General features: G+C 48.3%; 1 protein-coding gene across 4 annotated transcripts; it reads left to right on the forward strand.

Moving 5' to 3' along the window:
- Positions 1-18,790: 18,790 nt before the first annotated feature.
- LOC123410205 lies at positions 18,791-23,520 on the forward strand. 4 transcript variants are annotated; one of them, XR_006613003.1, is made up of 7 exons: positions 18,826-19,011; positions 19,119-19,390; positions 19,487-19,547; positions 20,049-20,334; positions 22,190-22,363; positions 22,447-22,533; positions 23,232-23,520. XR_006613003.1 is itself a non-coding variant. In XM_045103104.1 (4 exons), exons 1-3 carry the CDS (start codon positions 19,136-19,138, stop codon positions 20,141-20,143), a joined length of 411 nt encoding a protein of 136 aa, XP_044959039.1. In that variant the 5' UTR covers positions 18,791-19,135; the 3' UTR covers positions 20,144-20,334; positions 23,232-23,520. The 4 variants fall into 4 exon arrangements, 1 of the variants encoding a protein (XP_044959039.1); XR_006613002.1 differs by having other exon boundaries at positions 18,791-19,390; XM_045103104.1 differs by lacking the exons at positions 22,190-22,363; positions 22,447-22,533 and having other exon boundaries at positions 18,791-19,390.
- Positions 23,521-24,205: the final 685 nt, after the last annotated feature.

Here is a 24,205-nt window from a genome sequence, read left to right on the forward strand (position 1 = left end):
ATATATCGTGTGTTATAGTGTGATCTAGTATCTTGTGTTGTTCACCTACTTGCCGTGTGATATAGCTCAAGTAAGTTTATGTAACTTACTTGTGCTTGTTAGTAACCGTGTTGTGTCCATATTGGTATATCGTGTTGTTGGTGCACGTTGTGGTGCCTATTGCATTTCAGATTTGTGCTTGAAAAGTATCCTCTTAGTTTATTTCCGCATTAGGTTTAAGCCAAATCCGAAGAAGTTTTTAAATAGCCTATTCACCCCCCCCCCCCTCTAGGAGTCATCGTGGTCCTTTCAGTAGCAAAATCAATCTCAGAACATAGTGGATACTAGGGATCAATCCCCATCAAAACTAACTCGATTACATGATATATCTCATCCTACTCATCACCGCCCAGCGAGCCTACGAATATATTACTCACGAACGACGAAGAGCTTCATGGAATTGGAGAGGGAAGAAGGTTGATGATGACGATGGCGACGATTTCCCCTCTCCGGAGCCCAAGACGGACTCCAGATTTGTCCTCCTGATGAAGAACAGGTGGTGGCGGCGCCTCCATATCGAAAACGCGACGAAAACTTCTCTTTTTATTTTTTCTGGGATGAAAGGGATCTTATAGACCTGAGATTGGGGGCGGCTGAGCCGTGTGGACCCCACAAGCCTGCACCATGCCACCAGGGGTTGGTGGCGGAGCCACGGCTTGTGGCCCATTGGCCCACCCCCTGAGGTGGAACTTTGCACAGATATTTTTCTTATTTTCCGAAACTGCTCCCTGTAAATTTTCAGGACGTTTGGAGAACTTTGATTTCTGCACAAAAATAACACCAAGGCAATTCTGGTGAAAACAGCGTAAGTCCAGGTTAGTTCCATTCAAATCATGCAAATTAGAGTCCAAAACAAGGTCAAAAGAGTTTGGAAAAGTAGATACGATGGAGACGTATCACTTAGCATGTACAAACATGACCTTCGAATACAAGAGGCTGAAAGGTCGAACATTAGTCGTATGGTTGAATACGATCAGCATGAAGTTGCTCACCATGGTGACTAGTCCGTCTCACGTGATGATCGGACACGGGTTAGTCAACATGGATCATGTATCACTTAGATGACTAGACGGATGTCAATTTAAGTGGGAGTTCATACTTAATTTGATTAAATGAACTTAATTGTCATGAACTTTGTCTAAAAGTTGTCTTTATAAATATTGTAGATGGCCAACGTCAACCTCAATTTCAATGCATTCCTAGAGAAAAACAAGCTGAAAGATGATGGTAGCAACTATGTGGACTGGGTTCACAACTGGAAGCTCATCCTTGAAGCAGCTGAAAAGGCTTATGTCCTTGGTGCGCCGATAGGTGACCCTCCCGCTCCCGCAGCAGCCCAGGACATTCTGAACGTCTGGCAAACGCGGAGTGATGACTACTCTCTCGTTAGGTGTGGCATGTTATACAGTTTGGAAACGGGGCTCCAAAGGCGTTTTGAGCAACACGGTGCATATGAGATGTTCCAAGAGCTGAAATTAGTTTTTCAAGCTCATGCCCGTGTCGAGAGATATGAAGTCTCCGACAAGTTCTTTAGCTGTAAGATGGAGGAGAACAGTTCTGTCAGTGAGCACATACTTAAAATGTCTGGGTTACACGGTCGTCTGACTTCACTTGGAGTCGAACTTCCGGATGATGCTATAATTGACAGAATCCTCTAGTCTCTCCCACCAAGCTACAAAGGTTTTGTGCTGAATTACAACATGCAAGGAATGGAGAAGACCATTCCCGAGTTGTACTCGATGCTCAAGTCTGCAGAAGTAGAAATCAAGAAAGAGCATCAAGTGTTGATGGTCAACAAGACCACTAGTTTCAAGAAGGGCAAGGGTAAGAAGAACTTCAAGAAAGACGGCAAAGCCGTTGCCACGCCCAGTAAGCCAGATGTCGGGAAGAAGAAAAAGAATTTACCCAAGCCTGAGACTGAGAGCTTCTATTGCAAGGGAAAAGGTCACTGGAAGCGGAACTGCCCCAAATACTTAGCGGACAAGAAGGCCGGCAACGTTAAAGGTATATGTGATATACATGTTATTGATGTGTACCTTACCAGCGCTCGTAGTAGCTCCTGGGTATTTGATACCGGTGTTGTTGCTCACATTTGCAACTCAAAGCAGGAACTTCGGAATAAGCGGAGACTGGCCAAGGACGAGGTGACGATGCGCGTCGGGAATGGCTCCAAGGTCGATGTGATCACCGTCGGCACGCTACCTCTACATCTACCGTCGGGATTAGTTTTAAACCTTAATAATTGTTATTTAGTACCAGCTTTGAGCATGAATATTGTATCGGGGTCTTGCTTAATGCAAGACGGCTACTCATTTAAGTCAGAGCATAATGGTTGTTCTATTTATATGAGTGATATGTTTTATGGTCATGTTCCGCTGGTGAATGGTTTATTCTTGATGAATCTCGATCGTGATGTTACACATATTCATAGTGTGAGTACCAAAAGATGTAAAGTTGATAATGATAGTCCCACATACTTGTGGCACTGCCGCTTTGGTCATATCGATGTTAAGCGCATGAAGAAGCTCCATACTGATGGACTATTAGAGTCTCTTGACTTTGAATCATTTGACACATGCGAACCGTGCCTCATGGGCAAGATGACTAAGACTCCATTCTAAGGAATAATAGAGAGAGCAACCGACTTATTGGAAATAATACATACTGATGTGTGTGGTCCAATGAACGTTGAAGCTCGCGGTGGCTATCGTTATGTTCTCACTCTCACCGATGATTTGAGTAGGTATGGGTATATCTATTTGATGAAGCACAAATCTGAGACATTTGAAAAGTTCAAGGAATTTCAGAGTGAGGTCGAGAATCAACGTGACAGAAAAATTAAGTGTCTACAATCTGATCGTGGAGGAGAATATTTGAGTCACGAGTTTGGCAACTGACGCCGCCTGGAACACCACAACGCAAGGGAGTGTCCGAACATCGTAATCGCACTTTATTAGATATGGAACGATCTATGATGTCTCTTACCGACTTACGCTATCATTTTAGGGATACGCATTAGAAACTGCAACATTCACTTTAAGTAGGGCACCGTCTAAATCCGTTGAGACGACACCGTATGAACTATGGTTTGGCAAGAAGCCTAAGTTGTCGTTTCTTAAAGTTTGGGGCCGTGATGCTTATGTGAAGAAACTTCAACCAGAAAAGCTCGAACCCAAAACAGAGAAATGCGTATTCATAGGATACACTAAGGAAACTATTGGGTATACCTTCTATCTTAGATCCGAAGGTAAAACCTTTGTTGCCAAGAACGGATCCTTTCTAGAGAAAGAGTTTCTCTCGAAAGAAGTAAGTGGGAGGAAGGTAGAACTTGATGAGGTAATTACACCCCCTCTCAAACAGGAAAGTAGCGCAGCGCGGGAAGTTATTCCTGTGGCGCCTACACCAACTGAAGAGGAAGTTAATGATAATGATCATGAAGCTTCGGATCAAGTTACTACTGAACCGCGAAGGTCCACAAGGGCACGCTGCGCACCAGAGTGGTACGGCAACCCTGTGATGGAAATCATGTTGTTAGACAACGGTGAACCTTCGAACTATGAAGAAGCGATGGCGGGCCCGGATTCCAACAAATGGCTTGAAGCTGTTGTCGTGGTTTTGTCACGGCAGATGTCCTCGTGAAAGGACTTAGTATGGGAACCATCGCCTTTGGTGGCGACTCAAAGGGGTTGAACAGGAGGAACGCGGCGGATTACCAAGGTTCGGCCCCTCGCGTGGAGGTAATAGCCTACGTCCTGCTTGGCGTGTATTGATGTGGATTCGATTACAAGAAAGGCGTAACTCGCCTTACCTAGCACTCGATGATGTCTAACCCCCCTATCCCCCTTCAAACTCGCCTTTATATAGAGGTCGAGGTTTTAGGGTTTACAAGAGTCCCTTCCTCTTTACAAATCGTGACCACCGCGGCCTCTGAGTCGCCGTCTTGCAAAACCCAGAGACCTTCCACAAATCACAACCATCTTGCGGCCTTAAACCACCCAGGCTGAGGCCCAAATGAGTCAAAGGATGAACCGCCTTACTAGTAACCCGGCCCATATTGGGCTGGTCACTTAATAAGCAATATCCCCAACATTAGGCCCCAAATTGACTTGAATCTTCATGCCAATGCTTCTGTTTTAGTTGAAGGTGATTCACTCCTTTATGTTCCTCCATACGCCAGAAATTTTAACTCGCCAACTGGTACCGGAAAAAGTCTTTGAGCCGCCAATGCATTTCCTGTCAGCACTTTCCTTAGCCCTCGATTTTCGGGAAATTTAACACAATCCCAACGGATCTTTTAGTGCATTATTATCCCAAAAATTTCGGACGTCATCATGGCGAATCTTTTATTCCCAAGCGGTTTCCACTCACGGCGCCTCGATTCCAGCGCCCGTCTTGATAAATAGGCGGAAGGGACAAGGCTGACACTGGCCACCTACCAGTCTCGTCAGTCCCCCCCCCATTATCGCAACAGAAAACCGCACCGCTTCCTGAGGGTTTCGCCGCCGGCCGCAAACTCCGCCCCCGTCCGAAGAACTCCAGTGCTGCCCGCAAGCCGTTGCCGTTCGAGGAGCTCCGGCGCTGCCCGCAAGCCGTCGCCGTTGCCAGGCTCCGCCGCCGCCGAGGGTCCCTTCATTCTCCGGGACCCCTGCGCTTCTCCAACAGCCTCCATCACCGCCGATCTTCTTCGACCAAGATCTTCAGGTTAGGCCACTGTTTCCCCTTCTTTAAGGGTAGATTTATTTCTTGTTCATGCTTCCGCCATTGCCATGCTTCCGCCATTGCCATAGTTCCGAAGCCCTCCGCTCGCAACCATCTATTACCCTCGAACTGATTAGTCCGAGCGCCATTAGGGCACCCAGTGCCTTGAATAGTCTTATCCATCTGCGCTCTTGCGAATTTTCTAAAGACACTAGTTTCTTCAAACATGAGGCACCACCCTGATCACACATCGTTCATGCTTTAGCCATGTCCGCAAGTTTTTATATCTGTTCAACAGATCCATTCCTCATTCACTATTTGCAAAAAGCTGTTTGGAAACTTCGTCCTTCCCTTAGTGTTTCGGAAAGAATAAATTTCACCACCCACAGTAACATCGCTTCTGAGAATAGCCCTGCTCCGATAAGTCGCCACATCAGCCCAACCCAGCCTCCTAGTCCGGCGGGTTAAGCAAGAGCTGATCCCGATTCACATAGTAAATATTCGAGACATGTAATACCATATTCTTACCTATTTGTAGCATGGGTGCCGTTTTCAAGAGCGATTGGCTTCCTACCAAAGTCAACGATGCTGTTTTGGCGAATTACGTGAAAGCAGGCTGCTTGGATCCTCAAGACGTCATTGGATGGCGCACCGGGTTAGGAGAAGACCTCCCCAACCCCAAGGAAGGGGAGATAGTAGTTTTTGTGGAACACTTGGAACGGGGTTTTAAGCCGCCCGGATCTAAATTCCTTAGGGACGCTCTGAACTTCATGAATGTCCGACTCCAGGATTTGGGACCCAATTCCATAAGCAACCTAAGTCAATTCCAAGTCCTTTGCGAAGCTTATTTGCGGATCGAGCCTTCCGTCCCTCTGTTTTGGTACTTTTTCCACTTGAATCGCCACACGGAATTCCACAATGGCCCCAGTTTGGAACTTGGCGGGGTCAACGTCCAGCGTCGCAGGGACAGTCCGTTTCCTTCACTCACTATGCCTAGCCACCCCAAAGGCTGGGGTGAATCTTGGTTTTATTGCAAAGAAACATCCCCTGCTGGCGAGAACAAACTTCTGGGCTACAGGCCAACCCGCCTTACGGTCAATTTTAAGCTCCCTGAGAAGCTCACCGAGGAAGAAGAGTCGGACTTCATCCCAATTCTGTCCGAACTGAGATCCTTGATGAACAACGGTCTCACTGGGGTTGACCTGATCCGCTGCTGGGTCGAATGGCGGATCCTTCCTCTGAGCCGCCGAGATGGTCTGATGTGCGAAATTGACGGCACTCTGGATCATCCCCAATGCTACTTCCACACAGCATTAACGGAAAAAGACATCGTCGCCATCATCAGGAAGCTGACCGGTGAACCTGCAGCAAAATGCGGCCAAATCGGCCTTAAGCCCTTCTGCAAGATTAACTCGGCACCCAAGGTAACCAAAGCTAACTCGCCCTCAACTTTTATTCCATCTGTTTTACTGCCATCATGACTTCATGCCATATTCCTTTCCAGAAAGGCGACAAGTTCTGGTCTAGGAGACCTAAGAAACAAGCCATGAAGAGTGCTAAGCCGCCTTCCAAGAAAAACAAGGGCAAAGGTAAATCTACTGCGGCCGAGCCATCTGAAGTCGACGAATCTCAAGCTGGCGACGCACTCTCAGAGGTACCAATCCGTCCTCTTTTTCACTCGCAACCTATCACCTTTTAACTTTTATTTATATCTCTCACTCCTCTTGTAACAGAATGAAGATAACGGAAGCCAAGAGGACTCCGTCGAGGTAATTTCCGTCTCCTCCGATTCATCTCCTTCCTCGCCTAAGCCGGCTCGGCGAATATGTGGGAAAGTCCCCTTCTCACATCCAGATGCCCATTTGGACCCAAATTTCTTATTGAAGAGAACACAGCACGCCTCGAACCGGAAAACGCGAAGTCACTCCGGCGATCTAATACCTGGCTTGCCAACAACGAACAAAAGAAAACCAAGCGAGGTACCTCCTTTTTTTTATTTGAGCAACCATTGTTCGTGCTGCTTTTGGGTCACAGTCATAACCCGCCTGTATTATCGATGTATAAATTCTGCAGGATTCTCCCCGTACCTCTGGCGACTCAGTGATGTCGACCCTTCCACCAATGATCCGAGTCCCGGGGTAAGTTTCTTGCCCTGATCCTTGAGAATAGCACTCTTTTTAATTTTTTAACACACCTATCTCTTTCGTTAGGGCACAAGCCAAAAAGAGGAAGACCAGTGGATCAATCCCTGACGCCGCTTTTGAGCTTCCAAGGAAAGCTACTCCGACTCAAGAAGATCCGAGTCAAGACGAGCCGACAATTCAAGCGGACCTTCCTGAGTCGCCCAAAGGATCAACGGATGTCCCTAGATCACCGATCGTAATGGCGACAGCTGATGACCCAGATGCTGTAGTCATTACTGGTTCTGGTTTCTCCAAGCCGGCAGCGACAATCCTCTCCAAACATATAGCATCCCTTTCTCCATCAATTCCCGAGTCTGGGCCTTCCAAGGCGAAACTTTCTGACTATGCAGGTCTGGAGTTTAAAGAACTCTGTTCTGGCTTCGCAAGTCGCCTGGAAGCGAGTTATGAGATGGAAAAGAATCTGCTAAAGATGTTAAATAACAAGCATGAGGTAAACTTTTATACTCTATACTATCTCCATTAACCCCCAATGGGCCGACTCACCAGTAAAAGGATGAGCCGGGTCTTGATATCTGTATAATCTTTCTTGAGAATTATACATTAGCCCCCAAGTGTCAGGGGTATTGCCTTGCAATATTGATGAGACTTGTCTTTGTTTTAAATTTTGAACAGGAAAGCCTTGCCCAGACCGAACTGGCCCTGGGCGACTTAAGGAGAAACTTGTCTGATCAACAAGATGCCCGAACTCAGTCGGAAGACAAATATAAGTTGGCTCTGGTTGAACTGGAAAAGCTCAAAGCCGAGTTAGAAAGAACTCAGGCTGACCAAAGCGCGGTTTTGAAGAGAGTCGAAAAAGCAGAAGCAAATCTGGCGACTGTCCAATAGGAGCTATCCGGCTTAAAGCGCCATATCTCCAACATGACACAAGCCATCTTTGGTAAGCTTTACCTAACTCTCCAACCTTATCCTCTTCCTCGGGCAAATTCCTTAATGTTAACTTACCGGTTATCAAATCCCAGGCTCGAGAGTCGCCAATCTGCAAGACGACTGCGTGTTGATGCTGAAGGCGATCTATACACTGACGGAACAGCTGTACACAGGCAGTGTGCTGACCGTCAAAGCCGTAATAGGTGCAAAAGAGCCCATCACTTCCATCAAGAAGGTGCTTGGATATCTATCCACACTTCCTCCCCAGATCGGCGAGTTAACCCGGTCAGCCGCCCGGAAGGGTGTCCTGACGGCTCTGAGTCGCTGCTTGGCGTACGCTCCGGAAATTAATTTGGAAGAAGTAGTTGCTGGCTTCCCTCAGCTTAAAGATGACGGCTCGGAGTTCGTGGAAGAAGACTACCAGAAGGTTGTCAAAGATTCTCGGCTGGCCGCAACTCAACTCGCCGCCAGCCTTGACTTAACAAAATATCAGGCGGCTTATGATGGTAAGAATAAGAAAATCAGCCCGCCAACCTTCGTGGTGACCACCCTAATCCCTCGGCGACCCAAGAACCCCTTCGACTGGGAAGCAGACCTGGCATCCATCTTGACCGATGAAGATGATTTTGCTTCTTTGTCCAAGTGCAATTGGGTCTTGGGCGATTTACAAATCGAAGCCGGTCAAAGCTCGCGCCAGAATTTAGGGAAGTAGACCTTTCTCGAATTTGGCCCGTGAACCATGTAATAGTTAATACTATCTTTTGATGACCCCTTCTGCCAAAAAAGACAACCTCATACCGCTTTTGAAGCGGTTTGAAATATTTGATCCGCCTTTATAAAAATCTTCTGCAATGCTTAATCCGCCAAGGACAGACCTCTGAACATATCATCTGGGAACATAAAAGACACTGCAAGTAGTTTCAAAAAACATGCAGAGGATAGAAAAAACCTCCAAGTTCAAACCTTAACACCAGTAATGCAGGTTTCGTCGGCTCATACGGTCGCGACAGGGGGAGGCGAGTCAGAAAGCTCGTGCACCCACCCCTAATGCAGGTTTCGTCGGCTCATACGGTCGCGACAGGGGGAGGCGAGTCAGAAAGCTCGTGCACCCACCCCTAATGCAGGTTTCGTCGGCTCATACGGTCGCGACAGGGGGAGGCGAGTCAGAAAGCTCGTGCACCCACCCTTAATGCAGGTTTCGTCGGCTCATACGGTCGCGACAGGGGGAGGCGAGTCAGAAAGCTCGTGCACCCACCCTTAATGCAGGTTTCTTCGGCTCATACGGTCGCGACAGGGGGAGGCGAGTCAGAAAGCTCGTGCACCCACCCTTAATGCAGGTTTCGTCGGCTCATACGGTCGCGACAGGGGGAGGCGAGTCAGAAAGCTCGTGCACCCACCCTTAATGCAGGTTTCGTCGGCTCATACGGTCGCGACAGGGGGAGGCGAGTCAGAAAGCTCGTGCACCCACCCTAAATGCATGTTCTGTCGGCTCATAAGGTCGCGATAGGATGACACAAATTGCTCTTTTTTAAGGAAGAAGCCCCCAAGTCGGGGAAAATTTTATTACTTCATAATGAAACTGAAAAACTTACAAAGCATCGAGTTTTTAAGAACTCAAGTGTAGTAAGGCCGCAAATGGGCAATATTCCAAGGGCGAGTTGACTCAACCTCCGTAGTCGGTCGATCAGGCCGAAGATCCATCAAGTAGTAAGAGCCATTGCGGAGGTTCTTGCTGACGATGAAAGGCCCTTCCCAAGGGAGCGAGAGCTTGTGCATGCCTGCCCGATCTTGTATCAGACGAAGTACCAAGTCGCCCTCCTGGAAAGCCCGACTCTTAACCCGGCGACTATGATAACGCCGCAGATCTTGCTGATAGATAGCAGAACGAGCCGCCGCTAAGTCACGCGCCTCTTCCAAGGCATCCAAGGAATCCTGACGCGCCAACTCATTATCTTACTCCACATATGCGGCGACTCTAAGAGAATCATGTCTTATGTCAGTAGGAAGGACAGCTTCTGCTCCATAGACCAAAAAGAAAAGCGTGAACCCCGTGGATCGATTCGGGGTGGTCCGGATGCTCCATAATACCGAAGGTAGTTCCTCAACCCAACACCCTGGAGTTCTTTCCAGGGGAACCATGAGGCGAGGTTTAATCCCTCGTAGGACTTCCTGATTCGCCCGCTCTGCTTGCCCGTTTGACTGCGGGTGAGCAACTGCAGAAATATCAAGCCGGATATGTTCACGGTGACAAAAATCCAGCATCGCTCCTTGGGACAAGTTAGTACCATTGTCCGTGATAATACTGTGTGGATATCCAAAACGGAAAATCAGCTTTTTCAGAAATTTGACCGCAGTCTCCGCATCGCAAGCCCCAACAGGTTCCGCCTCAATCCATTTAGTGAACTTATCAACCGCCACCAATAAGTGAGTTTTCTTGTTGGAGGACATCTTAAAGGGACCGACCATGTCCAGCCCCCAGACCGCGAAAGGCCAAGTAATGGGAATCATCCTCAATTCTTGAGCCGGCACATGAGCCTGTCTCCCATATCATTGGCACCCCTCACACCGACGTACTATATCTTCTGCATCTGCGTGAGCCGTCAACCAGAAGAAACCATGTCGAAAGGCTTTTGATACCAAAGAACGTGACCCGGCGTGATGCCCGCAATCTCCAGAATGGATGTCATTTAGGATTATGCATCCTTCCTCGGAAGAGACGCACCGCTGAAAGACCCCTGAAGCACTTCGTTTATATAGCTCGCCATTAATGATGACCATGGACTTGCTACGCCGAACAATCTGGCGAGCCAAAACTTCATCAGTGGGTAACTCGCCTTGAGCGAGATAAGCCGGATAAGGAAGAGCCTAATCCGGAGTGACATGGAGAGCCGCCACAAGCTGAGACTCGGGATCTGGTATCGCCAATTCCTCCTCCGTGGGTACAGTCGCAGACGGTTTATGCAAGACATCCAAGAACACATTAGGGGGGACCGGTTTTCTGTGTGAGCCGAGTCGCGAGAGGGCATCAGCTGCTTCGTTTAGTCGCCGATCAACATGATCAACCTGGTACCCATGAAAATAGCGCGCCACGTCAGATACAGCTCGCCTGTAAGCCGCCATCATAGGATCTCGAGAATCCCAGGTGCCCGAAACCTGTTGCGCCACCAAATCTGAATCCCCAAAGCATCTGACTCGGGTTAGGTTCATCTCTTTTGCCAGTCGCAAACCGTGAAGCAGAGCTTCATATTCTGCCGCATTATTTGTGCAAGGGAACATGAGCCGGAGAACGTAGCAGAACTTATCTCCCTGAGGGGATATCAACACCACACCCGCCCCCGAGCCCTCCAACTGCCTGGATCCATCAAAATAAATAGTCCAATAGGTAAGGTCAGGCCGATCTTCCGGAGCCTGAAGCTCCGTCCAATCGTTGACGAAATCAACTAGTGCCTGGGACTTGATGGCCGTGCGGGGGGTATATTGTATGTGATGCGACCCAAGTTCTATTGCCCATTTGGCGATTCGCCCTGTTGCCTCGCGGTTTTGGATGACGTCACCGAGGGGCGCGGAACTGACCACGGTGATCGGGTGTTCCTGGAAATAATGTTTAAGCTTTCGACTCACCATGAACACCCCATAGACCAGTTTCTGCCAATGTGGGTATCGCTGTTTGGAAAGAGTTAACACCTCACTGATAAAGTACATCGGGCGTTGCACCGGGTATTCCTTTCCTTCCTCCTTTCTTTCGACGACCACAGCCACGCTGACCGCTTTGGAATTCGCGGCGATATACAGGAGCATAGGCTCCTTTTTAGGCGGGGCCGCCAGGACCGGCGGGTTAACCAATTGATGTTTCAAGGCCTGAAATGCCTCGTCAGCCTCCTCTGTCCATACGAATCGGTCGGACTTTCTCAACAATTGATAAAGAGGAATCGCCTTTTCTCCGAGGCGGCTCACGAAACGACTGAGAGCCGCAATACGACCCGCCAATCGCTGAACTTGATTAACATTCGTCGGCTTGCCGAGGGAAGTAACTGCTTCAATTTTGTCCGGGTTAGCCTCGATGCCGCGCTCCGATACCAAGAAACCTAGTAGTTTTCCCGCAGGTATGCCGAAAACGCACTTGGTAGGATTTAGCTTCATCTGATATACCCATAAATTATCAAAGGTTTCCTTAAGATCTTCCAGAAGTGTCTCCTCCCGGAGGGTCTTGATCACAATGTCGTCAACATAGGCATGGCCGTTGCGGCCAATTTGGTTATGAAGACAATTCTGGATGCAGCGTTGGTAAGTCGCCCCTGCGCTCTTGAGCCCGAACGGCATGGACACATAGCAAAAGGCCCCGAAGGGGGTTATGAAGGCGGTCTTTTCCTGATCTTCCACAGCCATTTTGATCTGATGATAACCTGAATAGGCGTCCAAAAAGCACAATCGTTCGCACCCCGCCACCGAGTCAATGATTTGGTCGATGCGGGGAAGAGCGAAAGGATCCTTGGGACAAGCTCTGTTGAGGTCCGTATAGTCAATACACATACGGAACGTGCCATTCTTCTTGAGTACTAACACCGGGTTAGCTAGCCATTTGGGGTGAAAGACTTCCACGATGAACCCGGCAGCTAAAAGATGGGCGACTTCCTCTCCAATCGCCTTCCGTCGCTCCTCGTTAAACCTGCGAAGGTATTGTTGGACAGTTTTGCATTTTGGGTCAATATTAAGATGGTGCTCAGCGAATTCTCTCGGTACACCCGGCATGTCAGAGGGCTTCCATGCGAAGATGTCCCGATTCTCACGGATGAATTCGATGAGCGCGCTTTCCTATTTGGGGTCCAGACCCGTTCCAATGGTAAACTGCTTGGATGAATCGCCAGGGACGAAGTCGACTGTCTTCGTGTCATCCGTTGGTTTGAACTTGAGGGGCGACTCGGAATCTGTAGTCGGCTTCTTGAGCGGTGACATGTCTGCCGGGTCAACATTGGACCGATGGTTTTTGAGCTCTTCCGCCGCGCAGGCGACTTCCGCATAGGCTGCGTCTCCTTCCTCACACTCCTTTGCAATTCTTCTATCTCCGTCAATCGTGATGGGCCCTTTAGGACCAGGCATTTTGAGCTTGAGGTAGACGTAGCACGGGCGGGCCATGAAGCGAGCGTAAGCCGGTCGCCCGAACAGCGCATGGTACGGGCTTTTTAGTTTGACCACCTCGAAGACCAGAGACTCCGACCTGTAATTCTGCGCAGTTCCAAACGCTACTGAGAGCCTGACCCGGCCTATGGGATAAGCCGATTTTCCCGGGACGATGCCGTGGAAGACCGTGGTTGAAGGCATCAAGTCTTTCTCTAATAGATTCATCCTCCGGAAGGTGTCGAAGTATAGGATATTAATGCTGCTGCTGCCATCCATTAGTACTTTCGATAGAGTGTAGCCCCCCACTTGGGGAGCCACGACTAATGCCAAGTCGCCCGGGTTATCTATTCTCGGCGGGTGATCCTCTCTGCTCCATGTTATGGTCTGTTCGGACCAGTGGAGATATCTGGGAACTGCCGGCTCAATTACGCTGTACGCCCGGTGATTTACCTTTTTATCACGCCTACAAGCATTAGTGGTGAAAACATGGTACTGCCCATTACTTAGCTGTTTAGGATTGTTGTGGAAGCCCCCATGGTCATCCTGGTCCTGCGGAGCCCCCTGTGGGGGCGGCTGCTGGAAAACTCCCAGCGGGTTGTACCGCCGTTGGTGGTGCACCGGGTACTGGCCGCCGCCTGGCTGCGGGCCCCCCTGTGCCTCTTGTTCGGGAAAACCGTCGAAGGGGTTGTGCCTTTGATTGGGCGCGGCGAGTTGGTCCTGGCGACGGTTCGGATCTTCGTTTTGGCTCTTCTTGATTGCCTCGGGCCGAAATTCTCGCATCACGAAACAGTTCTCCCAAGAGTGGCCCGCCGGGCCGTCGGCCGTGGCGTGGTGCGGGCAAGGGCCTTTGAGTAGCTCTTCGTAATTACGCGGCCTTTTCCCACTGAAGCCTCGATTCTTCTTTTTGCCGTCATTGGCGTTGGTGTTGGCAACCAGATCCGAGGGCTCCTCCTGTGGCCTACGCTTGCCGTTGGCCCCCTGGTTGTGACGATTGCGGCCTTGGAGGCGGGTGTGGTTTTTGGTTGAATCGCCCTTCTTGGGCGAGTTACTCTTACCATCCTCGCCGGGATCCTTGGTATCATCGGCCTCGGCGTACCTAGTGAGGGTATCCATCAGCTCGCCCATATCCTGAACTTTCCGTTTGAGTCGCCCCAATTTCTGGACCAGCGGTTCATAGTGGCAGTTGTGCTCGAGGATAAGCACAGCTTGCGCTGCCGTGATGCCATCCGATGAATGGATAATTTCCACGACTCGCCGCGACCAATGGTGCGCCGACTCATCCGGGCATTGTACGCAGTGTTGCAAGTCGACGATCGTCATCGGCCGTTTACAGGTTCCCCGGAAGTTTTTGATGAAACGCTCCTTCAGCTCGGCCCAGGACTGGATAGAATTGGGGGTAAGTTTTTCAACCAAGTGCGCGCCGATCCCTCGAGCATCATGGTGAAATATCTGGCGCAAACCGCCTCGTTTACGTCGAGCATGTCCATGGCGATCTCATAGCCCTCGATCCAAGATGTTGGTTCGAGATCTGGTGTGTAATTAGGCACCTTTCTTGGTCCTTTGAAATCCTTGGGCATTCTTTCGTTTCGAAGGGCCAGGGACAAGCAGGGCACCCCAACTCGCCCTCCGGTCCCCGCGGGAGGAGTCTGAGCCTCTTGAATGTTGGGTGGACCTCTGCCCGGCGGGTTCCGCTCGGGCGGGTTGTCCTGCGGGAAGTGTCGCGGGGCACTGTTTACGGCTGGCTGATCCTCCGGCCTACCCCTGGTATAGCTCGCCTGGGGGGGGGAGTGCAATCGCTCGGGGTTGTGTGAGAACTGCGTGTTTTGGACCACCGCCGTTTTCAACATCTCGATGGCGTTCCTTGCTTCGATCTCAGCTGGGGTGTTGCCGTGGATCGGAAGAGACTCCAGATGGCGAGTTGCGGCAAGCACGTTATCCACCGGGTTAGAGAAGTGGCCTCGAGGGGTACGGAAACGAGGAATTTGACCCTCAGTCGGCTGAATCGGCGGGTTAGGAGGGCGGCCCAGCCCTCCTGCTGGGGCGGCTCCCATCCCGGGCATTTGGGGAGTGTCGAACAGGCGAGTCGGATTGAGATCATGGGGCAGGCGACCCTGGTGTCTCCGCTGATGGACGGCGTCGGACGCGTGCTGCTGTCTTTCAAGCCGCCAGTTGTCGGTGTTCAATCGCATCCTTTCGGCCGCAATCTGGGCTTGTCGAGTTTCCATCCTGGCGGACTCCGTCTCAGCATCCTGATGGGCCTTTGCCACCGCCCCCCTCAGCTTTGCTAACTCCGCGTTTATCTCTTCTTGGTTCTCTGGCGTGAGGGGGGTTGACGTTAGTCTTGTGATTTCCGCCGCTAAATCCACCAGGACTGCTGACGCACTTCTGGATGTCCCGCCGGTCCCATCGCCTCCAGCGGGGTTCTGTGCGGGTTGAGTCGCCCCGGCCATGTAGATGGCGATCTGGCGGCGGGTTCGATCGAAGATTTCCGGATCCATGGCCAATGACAAGCCTCCGAGACCGTCTCCGTGGAGGGACTGGATGGAATCTGAATCGCCCATGGATGATTCGTCGTCAGAATTGATGGGGGTAACCTCCTGGGCCGCCGCGTGCTCTGGCTCCTCCGACCCCTGCGTGAAACCCACAAAGACCGGGTGGGTCAGATTCCGTGTTATGACTGGATGAACGTACCTGGCCGGCTCGACGATGTCGGAGGAGATGTCCGGCTCAGGAACAGATGACCCGATCATGCCGATGAAGACGTTGATCTTGCCGAAGGGGACCCTGTAGCCTGATTCGAGAGAATTCGCTTCAGGTCCCCATCGCTGGTTGTCGATGTAGGCTATGCCGTGTCGGCTCCAAGTCATGAGCGCCGTCGCATAACTCCCAAACCCTGGTAGGGCTCCCTTTGAGAACTCAACTCCACCGTGCGCAGGCCCCACGGTGGGCGCCAACTGTCGTGGTTTTGTCACGGCAGATGTCCTCGTGAAAGGACTTAGTATGGGAACCATCGCCTTTGGTGGCGACTCAAAGGGGTTGAACAGGAGGAACGCGGCGGGTTACCCAGGTTCGGCCCCTCGCGTGGAGGTAATAGCCTACGTCCTGCTTGGCGTGTATTGATGTGGATTCGGTTACAAGAAAGGCGTAACTCGCCTTACCTAGCACTCGATGATGTCTAACCCCCCTATCCCCCTTCAAACTCGCCTTTATATAGAGGTCGAGGTTTTAGGGTTTACAAGAGTCCCTTCCTCTTTATAAATCGTGACCACCGCGGCCTCTGAGTCGCCGTCTTGCAAAACCCAGAGACCTTTCACAAATCACAACCATCTTGCGGCCTTAAACCGCCCAGGCTGAGGCCCAAATGAGTCAAAGGATGAACCGCCTTACTAGTAACCCGGCCCATATTGGGCGGGTCACTTAATAAGCAATATCCCCAACAGCTATGAAATCCGAGATAGGATCCATGTATGAGAACAAAGTATGGACTTTGGTGGACTTGCCCGATGACCGGCGAGCCATAGAAAATAAATGGATCTTCAAGAAGAAGACTCATGCAAACGGTCATGTAACCGTTTATAAAGCTCGACTTGTCGCAAAGGATTTTTGACAAATTCAAGGAATTGACTACGAAGAGACTTTCTCTCCCGTAGCGAAGCTGAAATCAGTCAGAATCATGTTAGCAATTGCCGCCTTTTATGATTATGAAATTTGGCAAATGGACGTCAAAACAGCGTTCCTTAACGGGAACCTTAAGGAAGAGTTGTATATGATGCAACCAGAAGGTTTTGTCGACCCTAAGGGTGCTAACAAACTGTGCAACCTCCAGCGCTCCATCTATGGGCTGGTGCAAGCATCTCGGAGTTGGAACATTGGCTTTAATGAGGTGATTAAAGCGTTTGGGTTCATACAGGTTTACGGAGAAGCCTGTCTGTACAAGAAAGTGGGTGGGAGCTCTGTAGCTTTCCTCATACTGTATGTGGATGACATATTATTGATGGGGAATAATATAGAGATGTTGGAGAGTATAAAGGCCTATTTGAACAAGAGTTTTTCAATGAAGGACCTTGGAGAAGCTGCATACATATTAGGCATCAAGATCTATAGAGATAGATCGAGATGCCTCATAGGTCTTTCGCAAAGTACATACCTTGACAAGATATTGAAGAAGTTCAATATGGAAAACTCAAAGAAAGGGTTCTTGCCAGTTTTGCAAGGTATGAGATTGAGTAAGACTCAGTCACCGACCATGGCAGCAGATAGAGAGCAGATGAGTATTGTCCCCTACGCTTCAGCCGTAGGCTCTCTAATGTATGACATGTTGTGTACCAGACCTGATATAAACCTTGCCATAAGTTTGGTAGGGAGGTACCAAAGTGATCCCGGTATGGAACACTGGACAGCGTTCAAGAATATCCTTAAGTACCTGAAGAGGACTAAGCAGATGTTTCTCGTTTCTGCAGGTAACGAAGAGCTCGTCGTAAAGGGTTACGTCGACGCTAGCTTCGACACAGATCCGGATGACTCTAAGTCACAGACCGGATACATATATGTTTTGAATGGTGGGGCAGTGAGCTGGTGCAGCAGCAAGCAAGAAGTCGTGGCAGCATCTACATGTGAAGCGGAGTACATAGCTGCTTCCGAAGCGGCTCATGAAGGAATTTGGATGAAGGAGCTCATCACCGACCTTGGAGTAGTTCCAAGCGCGTCGGGTCCAATGACGCTCTTCTGTGATAACACTTGGGGCCATTGCCATAGCCAAGGAGCCCAGGTTTCACCGGAAGACCAAGCACACCAAACGCCGCTACAACTCCATCCAGGACCATGTCCAGAGTGGAGTAGTAGAGATTTGTAAAGTACATACGGATATGAATGTCGCAGACCCGTTGATTAAACCTCTTCCTCGAGCAAAACATGATCAACACCATAATGCTATGGGTGTTCGATACATCACAATGTAACTACATTATTGACTCTAGTGGAAGTGGGAGATTGTTGGAAATATGCCCTAGAGGCAATAATAAAATGGTTATTATCATATTTCCTTGTTCATGATAATTGTCTATTGTTCATGGTGTAATTGTATTAACAGGAAATAGTAATACATGTGTGAATAAATAGATCACAATGTGTCCCTAGCAAGTCTCTAGTTGGCTAGCTCGTTGATCGATAGATAATCATGGTTTCCTGATCATGGGCATTAGATGTCATTGATAACGGGATCACATCATTGGGAGAATGATGTGATGGACACACTACAAGAAATATGCTCATACATGTTGTTTTTTAAGACGTCGTTGATGAATTCGTCATAAATCTGTGACGATTTCGTCCGAGATTGTCGTAAACCGTTTGAGGGGATCAAATCTACATATAAATTACGACGATGTGAGTCAAAAACGTGGTAACCGCATAAGATGAGAACGTCATAACTTTTACGACGATTATAAAAATGTCGTAACATGTTCTAACTATGTTGACATGTCACTCGTGGGTCCATTATATGTCACGGGCCAAACACAATTAAAACGTCAAAAAAGCCGCGATTCCCTCATTCGTCAATCCAAGAGGGTAGAAAAAAATTAGAAGTTATAAAAAAAATGGAAAACACAATTACATGAGCTGGATTTCTATTGGTGGAAACGTTTGTACCACGGATCGATGACGTGGCATGTATCTATCCATTCATCCAGCTATCCAACCCACATATCCATCCATCCATCCACGAAATCCTCTGCCTCACCGCACATATCCATCTAGCCGACTGTGGGTAGCCAATTGGGCCGGCCAAAATACCCGCGCGTGCGTGCCTATGAAGCTAAACGCGCGAAGCCCATCCAAATTTTTCTGGCCCTCGTCCCCATTAGCCTACCCTAATATCTCTACCCCCTCTACCTTATCCTTTTCTCTCCCGATCTGAGTGGTGGCGGCGGCGAATCCCATCCTCTTCCTCCACTCCTCTCCCCCAAATCGAGCTCTGCCCAGAAGCGGAGGAAGGTCTCGCCGCCACGATGCGAAGGAAGGTCTCACCGTCCTGTCGATTTAGATGCATGAAGCAGTCGAGCTCCACCCCGAAGTGGAGGAAAAGGTACGTACGCGGTCGTCGATCTGGGCGCATCTAGCCATGGATGGCTCGCCCCTCTTTGACGGCTCCTCCGCACGAAGCTAATTAGTATGGTGCCCATGGTCACCGAGGCGTGGACACTCGTTGGATGCGGCGGGGCGGCGGCGTCCAAGCCGGCCGCGGTGGCGCAGGAGGTGCCCGCGCTGCTGCATCCTGTCGCCAAGAAACCCATCTCGTTGAGAGGGGTGGCCGCGGCGAGCAGCGCATGCCAGGACGCCGCTGTCGTCGTCGGGAGGTGCCGCGGCATCGCGTCGTGCCTGCTAGCCGCGCTCGCGCTCGCCGGTGCCTCCTCCTTCGCCCCCTCCTCACCTCCCTCCTCAAGAAACAGAACAACATGACGCAGGTCCGTCCCTCCTCTCCCTCCCTCCCAAATTTCCCTTTTTTATCCGGCGGTTCCCTTGCTTCTGTTGCGCTCAGCGCGATTCTGGTGGCCGTGCAGATGCTGCAGCACATGGTGATCCCGGAGCGGCCCATGTTCTACCCGGAGTACCCGCCGCAGGGTACCTTCTCTCTTCTCTGCTCCTATCCTCTGTCTCTATCTCTGCCCGTTCCTTTGAAATTGTCACCGATCGTTGTTTAGCTCCACAAGCAAGAAGGCAGTCAGACACGACAAACGCTAATTGACATTTTATAATATAAGCGTTCCACTGTGCTTCTTTTGATTCAGTCAAGTTCAGCTGGAACTCTCGCCGAAAGAAAAAAGCTCTGCTCCTCGAACTGAAAAAGGCACAGAAACATAAATGTTTGCTCATTTCATTTGTTAAGATGTCGACTAAAATTTTGCCAGATTTCCCCTAAAAATGACAACCTGCTGAAGTCAGTTATTCAGATGTCGCAATTTCGAAGTACAACACCCCTGTTTTTGGGCCTCTTAGATCTCTTTTCACTGGAAATAGCAAGGAAATTTTCTACTGCATATTTTTTTATCATGTCAAAGTTGTATGTACAAGGTGAACAGAAAGTTATACTGTTGTTAATTGCTGCTGCTCCTAACTCGCCAGAGCCGGAGCAAGGGGTGGTGACGCTGGAGGAAGACAGGGACCCTGTGGAGAGAGTTGAGGAAGCACTGCAGTGCCTCGCTCAAGATCTACTTTGAGAGCATCCTCGACACCAGCAGCAAGAAACCTCCTCCTCAACGCGTCTGTCCCCGACAAGCCCTCTTTACCAGAGGAGGTGGAGGAGCAGGCCACCATCCCTCTTCGCACCTGCCTCCTCTCTCCTCCAGCGCATGGAGGGGATAACTGATGGCTACTTCCCCCTCCCCTCCTAGCCTTGCGGGCATACGTGGTGAGCTACCCCTCTTTCCCCTCTTACCCCTAGATCAGCACTTGCAATTAATTGTACATACATATGAATGACTACACATCACATTTTGGTTCAGCTTTTACGTGCATGGTTAAACTTTGACTAAAAACGAAGCACCCCTTTTGGATTTCTATTTCTATCAACATGCAACAGTACGTAATGTCCAACTAGATTGTTTGCACGGTGAACTCCAATGGATACACACGGAGATTGAAAAAACTCGTCGGAGATAAAATCTCAAGCATTCCTTCTTGGGAGCCTTCCTTTTTTTTCTATTCTTTCAGTTGGGTTAGGTTGTTGCACAAATGCACCTCACCCCTTTTACAGCCATGCTGTCGATACAGCAGGCAGTACCAGGACGTGCACCGTCTGAACCCATGTCAAGCTATACCACATGATGCCACTTACCATGCCTCTACTACCCTGCTGCTTATTAGGTTGCAGCACTGTAGATGACTGAAACTACAGCAGGTCATGTGCTTGCATCAGGTCCTGGTTTAACACTTTGCTAAAGATACAAAATAAACAAGGTTCTAACACACTCTTTGGTTCGAGCGAACTCAAGTTTTCTTTCTAAAACATCACAATTATATATCCCTCTTGTCAAGTACTCCCTTCGTCCGAAATTAGTTGACGCCAAGACGGATGTATCTAGCATTGAAATACGTCTAGATACATCCGTTTGAGCATCAACTAATTCCGGATGGGGGAAACATGATTTAACATGTGGCTATAGCTAAAAGTATATCATCTATCTGCAGTTTGCTCATAGCTAGCCTTGAGCTGCTTATACATATGTGTGCCTTAATTTTGTTCAATACAAGAATGGTAGCTGTTAATTTGGTTTCAGTTTACTTAAACTGCAGTACCGCCAGATGAGATGAAACTCAGGGATAAAAAAGTATCAAATGCATGTGTTTCCTTTAGTCAATGTATATTTAATTATAGAGAAAGTATTAATTTGTGGGGCAGAGTGGAGTTTAATGTTGTACGCCCAGTTCATTTATTTACTTATTTTAAACTGAAACGAAAAACAGCGCGGGCTAAGAAATGAAAATAACTTTGTGCAAACTTATGCATAGGGGCAGGAGTTGTGCTCATATTTTACTGACGTCTGTCAAACAAATGATGGTATCTTTATAGCAATCAGGGTGGAGTCAAGTATTGGAAACTAACGACACGTCAACCGACAAACCAAGAATTAAGGTAGGGCGAAAAAGTTGAAATGGAGAAAGAGAAAAATGTAGAACTTAGACAGAGGAGAAAAATATGAAAAAAGTAATAATCACTACTAGTCGTTCCTGAATTCAAAATAAAACGAAAAACAAAACACTATGAACGGTGAACGTAAACTACTGCATCTTGACTAGCTATCTAACTTCCCTGTATGGATTAGTGATTTCCAAACTGTAGTTTGCAGCAATTAAAAAATCCCTGGCCCAGGTAACATTGCCTGCTGTAACATCGCCTATGACACGTACAGCAAGACCAGGCCCAGGAAATGGGTGTCGCTTTAAGAATGACTCTGGGACGCTCAGGATACTTCCCAGCTTCCGAACCTTTTGCAGGACCAAAATTCAACAAATAAGTAAGTAATAGGAATACTTTTTTCTTCAAAATCAAACATAAATAATTGCCCAGTGCGAGGTATATTTCAGTATAAAATGTAAGATCAATAGATATATGAAGTACATAGATGTATAGATGGAGATAAAGACCTCTCCACATAGCCATCTGTCATCTCTAGGGAGAATTGTTATTCCACATGAACAGATGTATAATTTGTCTATGTTTGAGCTCTGGTTATCTTCTGAATGTGATGAGAACCCCTCTGCAGGTTCACCCGTCCGATACTGCACGGCCTCTGCACCCTGGGGTTCGCGGCCCGGGCGGTCATCAAGTCGTTCTGCAACGGGGATCCAACGGCTGTGCAGAACATATTTGGCGGGTTCCTGCTGCATGTCTACCCCGGCGAAACGCTGGTCACCGAGATGTGGGTCGATGGCTAGAGGTAAGTAAATGTTGCTGATCCCTGAAATGTGTTGTTGTTGACAAGAAAGGAACCCATGGGATTGGAACGATTGGCTTGTGCAGGGTGCAGTACCAGACCAAGGTGAAAGAGCGCGACCGCGCCGTGCTCTTCGGATACGTGCTGCTCAAACAACACATCCCCTCATCATTGTAAGTGTCGTTGTGTCATAGTACTATTGGTGAGATCTGTTCCTACTTGGTGCTATGATTAGTTGTTAACCGTGGTGGTCTGAAAAGAGGTCGGTTTCCCGTTGTAAACTATGCCAAGAGATGGAAAGTGTTGTGCAGATGATATACTCGTACTAAAACTTTCTGGTACTACTTCAGTTAAGCCAGTAACACACACGTGGTTGTCCATAGCAGCAAAACTAGTTAGTTGCAGTCGCATGAGTAACCCGCTCAAACATTTCACGCGAAGAACCATCTCTAGGGAGAACTGTTATAAAAAATGAAATAAATAACCTGGAGCAGTCGGCCATAAGTTCATTTGTAGGGAGAACTGCTATTCTAAGTTATTAAACTCTTACCCTGCTCTTTCAAAAAACTATGCAGGAAATGTTTGTTGCAAGCTACTTATGTTGATTTCTGCACATGTTCTTCCAAACTACTTATCTGCAGAATACATATAGTTATATGTTAATTATTGTTCTATTGGGCTTGACTACCTTGTCAAACTATCTAGGACAGGTCTGTTTGCAATGAATGTACATAACTATTGTTTCTACCTCTTTCATATTCGACATACATGATAGTAACAGTAGGCTATTTAATTATATGTGAAGCTATCTTTGTTGCTAGTGTCTTAAATAGATAAAAAAACTGTAATAATGATCTGAAATGTCATGCAGGTGATCGTTGGTGTTGTCGCTGTTGTTGTCATGGGATCAGTGCCTCACCACTTCAATGGCATGATTCTTGGCCCAAGGCAGCCTTTGTATGGAGGTGTCCATTGTATTGTTGGGATAGTAGCAGATGTGCCATTGTTCTATTGTGTAATTCTGTCCGTTCTTGCTATATTCCTGTGTAAAGAAATGTATTCAAGAGATGAGTTATTGTGTTATGTAAACCTGGGAGATGTATTATGTGATGTTATATGATGCTTGATTTTAATTCAACTTGAAGCTTTCTTGATTTAAATATGAAATAGTGTTGGATTTAATACTGGACAAATAATTGGGTTGAAAAGGCCCAACAAATAGAAATTAAACCAAGTTTTGGAACAAAAAGTTGTTGAATTCAAAAATGAAAAAGGTCAAAACTGAAACTGGATCAAATGTATTTGGGCATGAAAAGGCCATGGCCCAAATTAGAATGATAAAACAAATTGAAAAAAAACTAAAGTGGTTGTAAATAGGCCAAGGCACAAAAAGAAGCCTAATAAGAAAAGCCCAAAAAATAAAACGAGCCCATGTGATCAATTGAAATGGGTTGGGCTGATTTCAACCATGACGTTTTGATTTCGTCGTAATATTGCCACGTAGGACTGGGTTGGATTGCCAACGACGATCTAGGATCGTCGTAAAGGTTACGATGATCGAGGAATCATCGTAAAGGTTACGACGATTTTGATCAAAACGTCGCTGTTGTTCATTTCTGACGTTTGGTTTTTCATCGTGAGATCGTCGTAAACTAAAAACCGTGACGATGTAGCGACGAAAAAATAGCGTCGTGTATTAGCATATTCCTTGTAGTGACAAGACCCAATCCTAAGCATAGCACTAGATCGTATTGTTCATATGCTAAAGCTTTTCTAATGTCAAGTGTCTTTTCCTTCGACCATGAGATTGTGCAACTCCCGGATATCGTAGGAGTGCTTTGGGTG

The sequence above is a fragment of the Hordeum vulgare genome, chromosome 7H (assembly GCF_904849725.1).
Source record: "Hordeum vulgare subsp. vulgare chromosome 7H, MorexV3_pseudomolecules_assembly, whole genome shotgun sequence".
Classification (NCBI taxonomy): Eukaryota; Viridiplantae; Streptophyta; class Magnoliopsida; order Poales; family Poaceae; genus Hordeum; species Hordeum vulgare.

Bases quoted from the DNA above. Each gene is read 5' to 3' on its own strand.
- LOC123410205 (XM_045103104.1), top strand. From the start codon at position 19,136: ATGCGGCGGGGCGGCGGCGTCCAAGCCGGCCGCGGTGGCGCAGGAGGT. The intron at 19,391-19,486 runs GTCCGTCCCTCC...GTGGCCGTGCAG, and splicing joins AACAGAACAACATGACGCAG to ATGCTGCAGCACATGGTGAT. The intron at 19,548-20,048 runs GTACCTTCTCTC...CTAACTCGCCAG, and splicing joins CCCGGAGTACCCGCCGCAGG to AGCCGGAGCAAGGGGTGGTG.